At 41.4% G+C, this 15,406-nt stretch overlaps 1 protein-coding gene across 1 annotated transcript; it reads left to right on the forward strand.

Moving 5' to 3' along the window:
- The first annotated feature begins 350 nt into the window (after positions 1-350).
- Positions 351-7,825, forward strand: LOC113052840 (COMM domain-containing protein 10-like). Its single transcript, XM_026217290.1, has 5 exons — positions 351-489; positions 1,548-1,703; positions 1,933-2,046; positions 7,524-7,583; positions 7,667-7,825. The coding sequence occupies exons 1-5, from the start codon at positions 355-357 to the stop codon at positions 7,703-7,705; spliced, it is 504 nt and encodes a 167-aa protein (XP_026073075.1). The 5' UTR covers positions 351-354; the 3' UTR covers positions 7,706-7,825.
- The last annotated feature ends 7,581 nt before the right edge of the window (positions 7,826-15,406 follow it).

Consider the following 15,406-nt stretch of genomic DNA (forward strand, 5'->3'; position numbering starts at 1 on the left):
AGCGTGTGTGTGTGTGTGTCTCTGTGTGTGTGTGTGTGTGTGTGTGTGTGTGAGAGAGCGTGTGTCTCTGTGTGTGTGTGTGAGAGAGCGTGTGTCTCTGTGTGTGTGTGTGTGTGTGTGTGTGTGTCTCTGTGTGTGTGTGTGTGTGAGAGAGCGTGTGTCTCTGTGTGTGTGTGTGTGTGTGAGAGAGCGTGTGTCTCTGTGTGTGTGTGTGTGTGTGTGTGAGCGTGTGTGTGTGTGTGTGTGTGTGTGTGTGTGTGTGTGTGTGTGTCTTTCTGTGTGTGTGTGTGTGAGTGTGTGTGTTTGTGTGTCTGAGTGTGTGTCTGTGTGTGTGTGTGTGAGCGTGTGTGTGTGATGCTGATGCTCTGTGTTCTTCAGGGGGAGCGCTCCTTCAGTGAGGAGGAGGAGGAGAAGCTGCAGAGTGCTTTATCTCTGGAGAAACACACTCTTCATCTGCTGGTGGAAACCCTGTCCTTCATCCTCGAGCAGGTCTTCACTCACCTTCACCTTTACCTGCTGCGGTCCACCACACACACACACACACACACACACACACTCGCTCACACACACAGACACACACACTCACTCACACACAAACACGCACACACAGACGCACTCACACACACACGGACACACACACTCGCTCACACACACAGACACACACACTCACTCACACACAAACACGCACACACACAGACGCACTCACACACAGACACACACACATGCTCACACACACACACACACACACTCACTCACACTCACACACACACATGCTCACAGACACACACACACACACACACACAGAAAAAAGCCCAAACACTAATGTAGTGTAGTTCCATATCCCTAAATAAAATATACTGTCATTGATAAGTATAATTACAAATATAAAAACTATTAGAAATGGGGAAAAAACATGTATTTAAAACATTTATTATAAAAACATACAAACATCCATGTTTTTCTACACAAGTTGTTTTAATAAAGTTGCATATATAAATCAAATATATATTGTTGACATGTATGTATGGTTGCTACATATAAAATCATCGTAAGAATATTAACAACATAAGTACATATTCAGATGTTACTGTGTGGATTGGATTTATCTGTTACAAAGTAATATCACTTCAGATCCAGGACAGATGTGTCATATATTACGTTTCTGAATAATCCTGAAGAATCACTGGAAACATGCTCGAATTAATGAAACACACACATGTATGAAATTATCTCATGTTTCTTCATATTTTGAGCCCTCCACCAAAACAACAGAGTACATAATTAGATATAATATTTGTAAAAGGTTCCTAAAAGAGAATAAAGATGGAATTGAAATGGATCTGTTAAATCAGAAAGTCTTCTGCAGAAAAGTAGGAGAGAAACAGAATAAAGTGATGACCAGGAAGAATAAACCCGTCTTCTGTTGTAGCGTCTCCAAATGAGATTAATTTAGTTTGAGTAAGTTTCTGTATTTCTGGTACGTTAGGGTTGAGTGTGAGCGGATGAGAAGATGTGGAGAGCTTCTGTAACGTGTTCTGCTGTTGCAGGCCGTGTATCACAACATCAAACCAGCGTCTCTCAGACAGCAGCTGGAGAACATCTGTGTGGAGGCGGACAGAGCCGAGGTGTTCGCTCACGTCTGGGCTTCAGCTGCTCCTGATGTGCTGGACAAGATCCGACTCGGGATATTTGCCCCGAAGAAGGTGAGTCCATGCTCCGCTCTGACCCTAAACCAGGAGACCAGATCCTCCCTTCATCTCACGTTCCCAAAGAAGCTTGAATAATCAGGGAATAGTTTCCTAAAAGAAACATTTAAAGAACCTGATGTAATGTAAATGTTAATGGTTCTTCATGTGTTCAGATCTGAGCTCACGATGTAGCAGATGTAGTGTGTTCTGTCTGACGGAGCCGTGGTTCTCCTGGTTCTTCTAGCTGGATCACGTGGGCTGGCAGCTCTGTCTGCAGATGGCCTCGTCGTCTCGAAGCAGACTGAAGGAGCCGCACGCCGTCCTGGATCTGGGACTCCGCACGGAGGACGACGCAGAGGTAAACACAGAGGTCAGAGGTCAGAACACAGTCAGGACAGAAGTGTTCAGTGTGAACAGAGCGATGAGTGCAACTGCAGTCCCTTCGGTGCACAGAGGGGGGCGCTGTGACTGCACAAACAGAGCGGTGTGTGTGTGTGTGTGTCTGAACTCATTTACTAGTCATGATAATATCAAATCAAATGTTATTTGTAATGCACAATAAAAGACAGCAGTCGATCATTGAACCAGACGACAAAGATGACAAACACTGATGAATGAAGTCTAGGAAATGATCATGCAGTATTCTCTCAGATTAAAGATGTGTCTGTAGTAATGTTATGATGCATTATAAAGCTGCTCATTACTGTATCCGCTGTATTATACATCATAACCTCAATATAAGATGCATTATATTCTGCTGGAATAAACATCTGCTGAATGCGTGAATGTGAACGCAGATGTTCAGAGATCGTGTGGTGTTGATGTAGAAGTGCACCGAGCTGATGTCTGTGTCTGTGTTCGTCCGGCTCTGCTCCAGACTCAGGGTGATGATGATGATGATGATGATGATGATGAAGGTATTGTATTAATGCAGTGAGGTTATGAAGTGAGAATCATCTGCGTCTGAACAGACCGAGGCTCGTTCTCTCATGAATCTGATCTTTCTTCTCAAAGCAGCAGGAGTTTCTCATTCGTGTGTGTCTTCTCTCAGGACGGAGCGGAAACTCTCTGTTGAATCCTGGTCTCTGTCAGCCGCAGATAAAGACCGTAATTAAACATCATCTCGTTTAGCTGCGGGGCTCATTTCCTGTCATTCACACTGAAACCCCAATCACGTGAAGGTTTTCTGGGATGTTAGCGTTAACATAATTAAACCTGTGTTTAGCTGTTCTGGACTGATGACTCAGAGCTGTTCATATCCTTCATATTCTGTGCCAGAAATGAACTTTTCCACTGAGGGACGATGCTTTTCTGCTTAAATCGATCGACCTTTATAAGAGCCATGATGTCTGACCTGATCAGATCTATGCTTCATCTTTTATCTCAAGTTCAGTTTGACCCCAGCTGAACGAATCCCCTGCAGAAGAACACCGCAGCATTAATAATGCTCCTAAAATAATATCCTGAATAGTGAAAGTAAAAGAGTAAATATGAAGCTGAGAGACGTGTGTGTGGTTTGACAGACAGAGATTAGACTGAAATGATTCAGTAAAACGGTGATTTATTCAGGAACAAGACTCTGTTAAACACATCTGTGATCGTGCTGATATTTGCTGGTGTGATACTGATAATATCATGTAGAAATATGAGACACAAACTCACACACCTCCTGAGAGTGTGACCTGTGAAGATGTGTTGTGTGTGAAGTGAGTCACATGATCTCCTCTGATGATGACGGGCCCCTGGGGGCCACTGCAGTGTGTGCTGCTTTATCCCTGTGTTCAGCAGGTGTGTTTGTCTGGACCGCTTGTATCTTTAGCTTCTTACTTGACACTGCTTTCTAAAAACAAGTTCAAAGTTCCACTTTTAAGAAACTTCTTCAAAGTAAAAACACTTTCGTGTGAACCGGCCCCGAGTGGCCCCTGTATTGTGTCCCTGAGATCCATTATAATGTTAATGAAGTTTCATCGATCTCCTGAACATGAAGTCAGGAGTTGGGCTGTGGTCAGAAAGAGATGGACCCAGCTGTATCAGAGTCATGTTGGATTCACAGAGAGAGTTCCTTTACTCTCCCTCAAGCTGCTGAACACAGAAGATGATCTTTTAAAGAAGCTGGGTTTCTGGTCTCCATTGACATAAATACTATCAGGTCCGAAAACAGCTTTAGTTTCTGATGAGAGCTGAAGAATTGGCACTGATCACATTCACACAATCATCTCTGGAGTCTCTCTGAAGCTGTGAATGATGCTTCATCCTCCTCTAATCTCAAGCGTTCATCACTGAAGATCAGAATATGTTTCTGATGTGTTTGAGAGTATATTCTAGTTCGTCGTGTCCTGGGAAAGATCTTCTGGCTTCACCTGCTCGCCTGCGGTGATGCTCCGAGCGTCCTGGAGGCTTTACTCTTCTCTTTCCGTCCTGGAACAGAGTTTCTGTCGATTGATGTTCTGAAGTGATGAGGAGGGACACAATCCAGATGAGACCGTGACCGTCTGATTCCTCTGAAGGGTTAAATGCATGAATGAGTGTGAATGCAGGATAAATCAGGTTTAACTCAAGTCTTGTAACCCAGATGATGATGATCCTGCGCTGGTGTTCCTCTCATCATCTCCCGCTGAGCTCCATCTATTATTAAACAGCATCTGAACGTTTCGCTGGAGCGTCTTCTGTAAATCAACCCATCAGGGATGTTCGGCGGTCTGTGGATCTATTCTTAGGCCTGTGAGGTCCATCAATTACTCTTCATGTGATGATCTTTCCTGATATCCGTCTCCAGGAGCTCCAGCTTATCCCGGAGTTAACACACGTCTCCAGATGTGAAACTGAAGTGAGTTAATGAGAAGCTGTGATGTGGTCAGGCTGAAAGAAGATCTGTGTGTGTTTTCATGAGATGACCCACAATGCATCTGGGCTGGGAATGATTTGTGTCTTTCAGAAGAAGATTAGAGTTTGAAAGGAAGCTGATTTCAATCATCATTGTGGTTTTTCACACTTTTAATCAGCGTTTTCATTGCTTTTTGTGAGGTTCATTTAAAAGTCAGGCCTATTATAGTTAACTAAAACCATTTGTGTTTCCTGAAATAAAATAAAGCTTAAGTGAAATAAAATACACAACTTATTTCAGCTAGTTGCCATAGCAACATTTCTCAACTTAATTTAGTTTTATTATTAATTTTAATTATTAGACCTTTTTATTATTTAATGTAATTAAGAAGTTAATAAACTTAAGAAAAAAAACGTACTGAAATAAAAATTAAAGAAAAACGCAAACTAATTCAGAATATTAAAAAGATATATGTTCTGCTCTGGTCCCGCTCCATTCATCTGCTTCAGAGACACGAGATCCTCAACAGAACAATGAGGAGTGTTCCCCTCGACAGCGGCGTGAATCCGGGACAGTCACGTCAACCTGACGCTCTGGGCTCATATCTAACCAAAACAGAGGATGTGGGTTATTCTAATACAGGAAGTGTGGTCTGTCCGGCTCGCCGCATCTTTACCAAACAAATGAGCGCGAGACGAGAGCGTTTCCCTCAACACCTGCTGCACCTGATGCAGAACTCTCCAGAACGGATCAGACCGGACTGATTCATGTTCATTCATGTGCATCGCCTCTGTAAACATAGAAACCTGAAACTCTTCTTTATTGACCACATCCATGCAATCTTTCCATTAAACTAAAGTTTCTTTAGATTATTAAAATGATCTTTGGGGAAACTTCGGTCTAATTCACATGCATTTGTTCTGAACATTTTCTTAACGTTACTGAGTTTGGAACATACTAAATTCACAGAAGAGCTTTCCCTTTACAACCTTTCATTGTGTTCAGAACACTTGTGACGGTCTCTGAACCTGTGACCTGTGACCTCTGACCTGACGCCAGCAGCACACTACATCAGCGATCTACTGATCTCCAGCGTTTGATGCACACGTGAGGAGGCTTATAAACCTCAGTGCCATCAGCTGTAAAGCTTTGTTCTTGGAAGCTAAATGAGATTAGATTTTTAAGAGTTTATGTATTCATATATCTGTGTGTGTGTGTGTGTGTGTGAGAGAGTGTTTTATGTGTTGTTTGTGTCTAAATGCTGCAACCAAATTGAAATCAGCTCATTCTGTTTCGAAGGTCTTTGGCTAAAAGGTTTGAAAATGTGAGATTGAGATCCCAGTCTCTGGAAATGAAGCAGACATGGCCTTAAAAATTGAGATATAAAGAACATTTAGTTGAGAACCAAAATCTAAAGGGATATTAAGAAATATTTAATACATCGTGAGATACAGGGATGCAAACTTAGTGGGGAAAACAATAAAAAAATGCTTTTTCCCATTTTGTAATAGTCACCGTTGGTAAATAATGAGAGACAGATCACTAAACTCAACAGGTTTCACTAGAAGAGCTGTGTCTCTGTGTGAAGATGTCTCCGAATCTCAAGTGAAAAATAGCCTTTCTAACCCTTCTCCACAAAATAGTGGATTACTCAGTAAATATTCATCCGTGACATTTCATATTTTAGCTTTCATCTCCATTTGTGTTTGTTTCTTCAAACTAAATCAGAAATTGTGTCTGGAATGTGTTTGTGACGGGAATGACACAGTAACTGAAGTGAGATCCGCCGTTTGACTGAGCATTTCTAAGAGCTTGGAGCTCAAACACTGCTGAGGATTTACAGACACACCGCTGCTTTCAGCCGTTTCTGATCCGGGAGATTCATGTTCTGCAGCTTCAGCTCTGTTTGTGAGGTTTACCATGTTTAACCGGAGTTTAACCGGAGTTTAACCGGAGTTTAACCGGAGTCTGTGATGGAGACGCAGCTGGTGTTTGTGTGAAGTGTTTTTCTCTGTCCATCTCTGAATCAGCAGCCATCAATGTTTCATTTCACTTTTATTTGGTCTGAGTGTGTGTGTGTGAGAGTGTGTGAGAGAGAGTGTGTGTGTGTGTGTGTGTGTGTGTGTGTGTGTGTGTGTGAGAGTGTGTGTCTCGTCACAGTCAGTGATCGTCCCCAGAGCTGTGATTTCTACCGTCAGGTCTGAAAGCGCGCAGGAGCCGTTAGCGTTAGCCTAGATACATCAAAACACTTACTGAACCTGAGGCTGGAATTAACCCTTGATTCCTGACACACATTCACTTCCATCCCATGTGTATGAACACACACACACACACACACACACACACTCTCTCTCACTCTCTCTCTCACACACACACACACACACACTCTCTCACACACACACACACACACTCTCTCTCTCTCTCTCTCTCTCTCTCTCTCTCTCTCACACACACACACTCTCTCTCACTCACACACACACACACACACACACACACACACACTCTCTCTCACACACACACACACTCTCTCTCTCTCTCTCTCACACACTCACACACACACACACACACACACACACTCTCTCTCTCTCTCTCTCTCACACACACACACACACACAGTCATCAAGCTAGCGTTGTGTTTTTGTGCAGCTGTGCTGAAGAGAACGTTTCTCCTCTTACTCTTAATTATAGATGATGATGTTGTGTCTAATTAATGTCCTCTGTGTTAATGTGTCCTGACGTGTTTCCTCCTTCAGACACGCGTGTTCCTCCGCAGGAATCAGACGTGTGTCACGCGTGTCTTCATCAGGACGTTTATCATGTTTGGAGTCGAGCCACATTTATTTCTACAGCACTTTCTTCAGTACAGATAGTTTCAGACAGTAAACGCTGCTCTGCTGCTCTGTGTTTCATCTCAGAGTGTGTTATATTGTGATATTGTACTGATACGATCATGAAACTGTGAGAGACGGGTCACACTCCCAGAGTCTGAGGAGGTGTTTTCTGTGTTTCAGCGTCTGCAGGACGTGTTTGTGGAGTTCAGTCATCAGGATCTGCTGGACTTCTACAATCAGGTCAGAACGAGTCTCTGGTGTGTCCTGATGCTCAGCGTGTTCAGACGCTCACGTGTGTGTGTGTGTGTGTGTGTGTGTTACAGATGGAGATGATTCAGACTCAGCTGGACTCGCTCAGCTGATTCAGCCTCCGTCTGCTATCCCATGATGCCTCTGGTTCAGTTCAGGACTTGTATATATGAGGCTGAAGCTGTTCACCAGTGTTTCATTAAAGATGCTTTGCATTAAAGATGCTTCCTCTGCTTCCTGTGGACTTCACTTCTGTTCCTCGTGTGTCTGCTGAGTTAATACATGTAAACAGATAATGATAGTTTTTTCCCATGCAGTAAAAACTAGTTAGGGAATTATTTCTGACCAATGAACATTTTTAATATGTGTTGTAAACGGTGAATCTCCATTAAATACATTTTTGAAAATGTAAATATATTTAGTTTCAATCTTCATATGCCAAAATAAATTTTAAAATGTATTTCAGAACAAGAACAACACATTTTCACACATACAATAGCCCTGATTTATATATGTATATAAAATAAAAAATACATTTGAAGTAAATATGCTAAAAATATTGGAAGTATATTTTGAAATATAATTTTGCAAATAAATTTTTATTTGTATATATTTTGAAGGATAAAATCTATATAAATAGTTTTCTTCTGTTGTTTTTGGATGTGTTTAGTGTGTTTCTTCTGTCTCTCTTGCAGACTGACCATGCATTTCCTTCAGGAACAGCTCCGATGATAAGAACTGTTCTCACAGATTGCATCTCAACTATCAGTAGGTTTATGTTTTGTCTTACTTCACTAGCAAGTATATTCACTTTTTATATTTGGAAAAAAAAACAATGCAGTAAGACAAAATATACAAAAGAGACAATCTATGAAAACACACACATATGCTGTGACAGACAAACTACATATTTTCCAGTTTAAGGACCCTGAAACAATGAACCCGAAACATCATGAGACCCACATTAGAGCGTGAGAATCCCTCGATCGAGTCTCTCGTCAAACACAGACGTCTGAACATCAGATCTGAGACGAGAAGAGGTCAGGGAGGTCAGTCTGATCTCTGGTTGGTGATCGTCACCGTTCTTGATGTGTGTCGAGATCTGTGTACAACATAACGACAGATCTCTGCTTAAAGATCCTTCACACCGGAAGTGTAGGATAAACTACATACAGTATAGTGTTTCTTACCGAGCAATAAATCTGCACGAATGAATCGGCTGAAAGAAGTTTCTGAGGACAGTTATATAGAACCAAGTGTTGAGAAACCTCACAAATCTGCCCTGATTTAAACTTTTCTCAATAACTGCTCTTATCCACTGAATTAAATCACATTCTCTGAAAACAAGCTTTGATATCTCGAGCAGTGCTGCTTTTCTAGCACATTTATCTCAGCCTTTTTGATATTTAAACTGGAAAACAAGATAAAAAGGACTCATTAAAAACTGATCTGGGTCATTCTATCAGTGGAGTGTCTCCTAATAATAACATCATGTTTGGATGAATGGTAATGAACCTCCGGAGGAAACACAGTTCCTCAAATCCTGAAGCAGAGCGACACACACATCAACAGATGAGCTCTAAACGGATTAAAGCACACAGCATTCTCTTATTATTTATTCCCCTCATGTCGATCCAGACCATATGCTGATTGATTCTGGTTTAGGAGGTCACTGAGTGTTTCAGCAAGTGAAGACAGAATCGAGATGTTTGTGAGTTTCTGTGATTGTGTGTGAATGTGAAGCATTGCAGAGTCTGAAGAAAGACAGATCTTTGTGTGAAACCGGATCTGAGAGACAGATGGAGAAAATGTGTTTCTGCGGGATTTTCCTCATGGATCTGCGGGCACCTGGATTTGGGAAACAGGATTAGCGGGTGTGTAATTATAGCTGCTGTAGAGAGTGTGTGAGTGTGTGTGTGTGTGTGTGTGAGAGTGCTTATAATCCTCATGCCTATAGGGGTTAAGTTTTCAAGTCCCAGTTGACTTACCGCCTCAAGTATAACTGTGTCATTTGAGGGCATTATTAGCAAATTTAGAATTTATATTAGAACTTCCCCTGTTGCCAAAAAATATTTTTCAGAACAAAGGTGGAACTTAAGAACCGAAACGTTCTACTGGCCTTCACGATTTCCATGAATCTGCCAACAGAACTCAGGATGAGTGTAAGGATGTGAGATGTTGCATGAGCGGTGCTAATCACCCGAAAAAGACTGGGCTCCAATTAAAGGTGCTGTAGGGAACTTTTGTAAAAAAATATATTTTTTACATATTTGTTAAACCTGTCATTATGTCCTGACAGTAGAATATGAGACAGATAATCTGTATAAAAATCAAGCTCCTCTGGCTCCTCCCAGTGTCCTATTGCCATTTGCAGAAACTCCATCGCTCCCGGTAAGAAACAACCAATCAGAGCTGCGGTCCATAACTTTGTTTGTGTTCAAAATGTAGAAACATGTATATAATAAGTGAGTACACCATGAATCCATTTTCCACACCGTGTTTTTAGCTTGTCCTGAATCACTAGGGTGCACCTGTAATAAGTGTTTATATTCGGACTATTTTAGATTGCTTCAGGGGTACCGCGGCGGAGTAACCCAGTACCTTTGTGATTCTTCATAGACATAAACAGAGAGAAGTAGTTCCGGCTACAATGTTCTTCCGCAAGACGCAAGCAGTTCTGTTTATTAACCGCTAGAGCGTCAAAAGTTCCCTACCGCAGCTTTAAGGCCTGTTAGCCCCAGACCGCCGCCCCTGCGTGCTGTCCGAGTGGACCCAGGGGGGCTGGACACTCACCGTACAAGTGACCCTTCGTTAACACCGCAAGGTATCCGGGTCACCTGAAAAAAATAATATCTTCAACTGAGAAATACACTTTTGACTCAATGAAGACTGAAAGTACCAGACTGGAGGATGCACATCAAGCTTCTACCAGCCACCGTCTCTTCATCCTCACCAGAGCCACCGCCGGATGAAAAGACCCTTGCCTAAAACCATCTATGCATCCCATTATTTGACCTAGTTATCTCCTCCATGGTAACATTATCATCATATTTTATTATTTATATATCTCTAAACCAATTCCCTTCATACCAGCTTCCAAGCTACCCCCCCCCCCCCCCAAATAAATGAATAAACCGTCCAGCAGATCAGGAGATGATAGGGATGTCCAGGCTTGATCCATTCTCCTTTCCAATGACTCCCGGCACTAAGTCCAAACGGACACAGGAGAAAGTTACAAAAATAAGTTGCACCTGACTATAAGTCGCAGGACCAGCCAAATTATGAAAAAAAGTGTGATTTATAGTCCGGAAAATACAGTAAGTATGGAGCATGAGAGGAGAAAGAGTTACTTGCTAGGGATGATGTTAGGAAGTGATATTCAGGTTGCTACATTTTTAATGATTACAGTAGTTAAAACAGCTAAACTTCAACATTTTAGCTGTAAAATGCCACATGCAGTAGCTAATATTAAGAAATATTTTGTGCTTTTACTTTTAAAAATGTTGGTAACGTTACAGTTAATGCTTACAAACTTTGAAGATTATGAATACAGAAGTTACATTTGTAATGTTGTATTTTCATTTAGATGTGGTATTATTATTTGTGCAGTAAGATTAATTACTGCATAAATTAATTAAGATTATTAAGTAATAAATTCATTTTAAGACAGCATGGAATGGATTGTATAATATGATGTTATAACAGCATTGTTGTGTTCTACCATTAGGTTTTCGGGGGTTACGAAGGGGTTAAGTTTTGCCTGCTGTTTTACGCATGCGTGTGAGTGAGTGAGAGAACTAGTAAAGTGATTATCCGTTCAGCCGTGTGTGCTTCATGTTTAAAGGCTAACTGAAATACCAACATAACAAGCATATTATATAATCTATTCCATGCTATCTTGGAATAAAACCCTTTTTTTTATTCATGTTAACAAATCAAATATCAATATTTCCATTCCGAACTGCTTTCCACATCTAAACATCCACGAACAAATGATTCGCGAACCCGCTCCGAACTCCCGAACTGACTCAAATGATTCGCGAACCCGCTCCGAATTCTCGAATTGATTCAAATGATTCGCGATCCCCAAACTGACTCAAATGATTCGCGAACCCGCTCCGAACTCCCGAACTGATTCAAATGATTCGCGATCCCCAAACTGACTCAAATGATTCGCGAACCCGCTACGAACTCCCGAACTGATTCAAAAGATTCGCGATCCCCAAACTGACTCAAATGATTCGCGAACCCGCTTTGAACTCCCGAACTGACGCAAATGATTCGCGATGCCCAAACTGAAATGATTCGCGAACTGCTTTGAACTCCCGAACTGACTCAAATGATTTGCGATCCCGCTTCGAACTCCCAAACTGGTTCAAATTATTCACTCCCGAACTGATTCAAATGATTTGCGATCCCCAAACTGACTCAAATGATTCGCGAACCCGCTACGAACTCTCGAACTCATTCAAATGATTCGTGATCCCCAAACTGACTCAAATGATTCGCGAACCTGCTTTCCACGTCGAAACATCCACGAACAGGGGCTGACTGGCCATCTGTGTGATCTGGAGAACGGCTGGTAAAAGTGTGATTCATAGTCCGGAAAATACAGTAAGTATGGAGCATGAGAGGAGAAAGAGTTTCTTGCTAGGGATGATGTTAGGAAGTGATATTCAGGTTGCTACATTTTTTATGATTACAGTAGTTAAAACAGCTAAACTTCAACATTTTAGCTGTAAAATGCCACATGCAGTAGCTAATATTAAGACATATTTTGTGCTTTTACTTTTAAAAATGTTGGTAACGTTACAGTTAATGCTTACAAACTTTGAAGATTATGAATACAGAAGTTACATTTGTAATGGTGTATTTTCATTTAGATGTGGTATTATTATTTGTGCAGTAAGATTAATTACTGCATAAATTAATTAAGATTATTAAGTAATAAATTCATTTTAAGACAGCATGGAATGGATTGTATAATATGATGTTATAACAGCATTGTTGTGTTCTACCATTAGGTTTTCGGGGGTTACGAAGGGGTTAAGTTTTGCCTGCTGTTTTACGCATGCGTGTGAGTGAGTGAGAGAACTAGTAAAGTGATTATCCGTTCAGCCTTGTGTGCTTCATGTTTAAAGGCTAACTGAAATACCAACATAACAAGCATATTATATAATCTATTCCATGCTATCTTGGAATAAAACCCTTTTTTTTATTCATGTTAACAAATCAAATATCAATATTTCCATTCCGAACTGCTTTCCACATCTAAACATCCACGAACAAATGATTCGCGAACCCGCTCCGAACTCCCGAACTGACTCAAATGATTCGCGATCCCGCTCCTAATTCTCGAATTGATTCAAATGATTCGCGGTCCCCAAACTGACTCAAATGATTCGCGAACCCGCTCCGAACTCCCGAACTGACTCAAATGATTCGCGAACCCGCTAAGAACTCCCGAACTGATTCAAAAGATTCGCGATCCCCAAACTGACTCAAATGATTCGCGAACCCGCTTTGAACTCCCGAACTGACGCAAATGATTCGCGAACCCGTTTTGAACTACCGAACTGATTCAAATGATTCGCGATCCCCAAACTGAAATGATTCGCGAACTGCTTTGAACTCCCGAACTGACTCAAATGATTTGCGATCCCGCTTCGAACTCCCAAACTGGTTCAAATTATTCACTCCCGAACTGATTCAAATGATTTGCGATCCCCAAACTGACTCAAATGATTCGCGAACCCGCTCCGAACTCCCAAACTGACTCAAATGATTCGCGAACCCGCTCCGAATTCTCCAATTGATTCAAATGATTCGCGATCCACAAACTGACTCAAATGATTCGCGAACCCGCTACGAACTCCCGAACTGATTCAAATGATTCGTGATCTCCAAACTGACTCAAATGATTGGCTTAGTTCTCTAATTTCAGAACATTTACTGATCAAGTCCTGGCCAGGAGATGCCCTCTGGGGACATACTCAGACCGCCTCTAGTCCACTCAGATCCCAGCTGTCAGGGATACATTTAGGGCCTGAGTCAATTAGAGTTTGATCCCACTGCTCCCCCAAATCTGTGAGGGATAGGTTTAGGTTGTGAGTCGATTTAGGGCTATTTCCTGCTCTCTCCAGTTCTATGAGGAGAAGGGTCAGGTGCAGGGTTGGTGTAGGACTATAGAAAATACAGTTTGTACAGTATAAAGACCATTATACCTGTGGAGAGTTCCTGTAAACCACAAATACAAGACAGTGTGTGTACTATATGTGTGTGTGTGTGAGTATGTGTGTGTAAATATGAGTGTGTGTGTGTGTGTGTGTGTGTGTCTGTGCCTACGACTTTTCTTTGAGATCTGTATTCTTCTCTGACTTTGAGTCAGTTTCACTAATTTAGTAAACATAGTCCAGCATTTAAACAAATTGTGCTTTAGATGTCATTCCTTCTCGTCTTCTTCTCCAAGTTTTAGATGTTGTAGGCCAAAACATTGTTAATATTATTAATAGTAGCCTATTAAATGGTATAGTTCCATCTTGCCTTAAACATGCTAATACAACCTCTTTTGAAAAAGCCTAGACAGGATGCTTCAGTTTTAAATAACTATTGCCCCATTTCCAAGCTCCCTTTTTTATCCAAAAAATTAAAGGCTGTTTATCATCAGCTCATCTCGTTCTTGAATAAAAATGTGGATAGTTTTGGATGAATTTCAGTCTGGTTTTAGATCAAAGTATGGTTCAGAGACTGCTCTTTTAAAAGTACACAATGACTTAATGCTCGCTTCTGATTCAGGAAAGGGTGCTATTTTGATTCTTCTTCACCTTACGGCAGTATTTGAAACGATTAATCATGACATCCTTTTAAATCAATTAAGTCGATGGGTGGGCATTCGGGGAAATGCTCTCAAATGGTTTTGTTCTTATCTAAAGGATAGAAGTTCTATATTTCATTTGGGCAAATACTTTTCTGATTCTGCAGCTTCTTTTTGTGGGGTTCCCCAAGGATCAATTTTGGGGCCCATTTTATTTTCTTTATTTATGCTTCCGCTTGGTTCTATTTGTCAGAAATACAATGTAGCATTACATTTTCATGAAGATGATGCACAACTCTATCTTCCACTGAATGCAGGTAATTGTGATGAGTTTGGTGATACTAATACTATGAGATTAAGTTATGGATGGCACAGAACTTTTTACAGTTAAATGAGGCTAATCTGTGTAAGAAAGTAAGAAACCTGGGAGTGCTCTTTGATTCAAAGCTTAAATTTAAAAGGGGGGTGAAATGTTCGTTTTCACTCAATATCCTGTTAATCTTGAGTACCTATAGAGTAGTACTGCATCCTTCATAACTCCAAAAAGTCTTTAGTTTTATTATATTCATAAGAGAAAGATAGTCTGTACCGATTTTTCCCGGAAAAACATGAGCGGCTGGAGGCGTGACGTGTGGGCGGAGCTAAAGAATCACGAGCGCCAGTAGGCTTTTGCGTTGAGAGCGTTTGGAAGCTGTGACATTACCGTGAGGGAAAAACCATCATCCAAAACAAACCATGGCTAACAGTCAGATTCAGCGTATATTTATGATCCAGAATCAGATCCCGAGGCTGAAACTGAACGAGAGGAGCAGCAGCAACGACTCGCTCCGAGCGGGGCTCGAACCCGGGTCTCCGATGGGAGGGGGACGCACTAACAAGGAGGCAGAGATATTTGAAGCAGTTTTACTCACCACCTGCGGTTCCAACACATGATAGTGACCCTTTTTCGTTAGGATTGCATCATCCTTAAGAAATAAACGATGTGCAAATCCGTCGTCAA

Source organism: Carassius auratus, chromosome 33 (genome assembly GCF_003368295.1).
Source record: "Carassius auratus strain Wakin chromosome 33, ASM336829v1, whole genome shotgun sequence".
In the NCBI taxonomy this organism is placed as follows: Eukaryota; Metazoa; Chordata; class Actinopteri; order Cypriniformes; family Cyprinidae; genus Carassius; species Carassius auratus.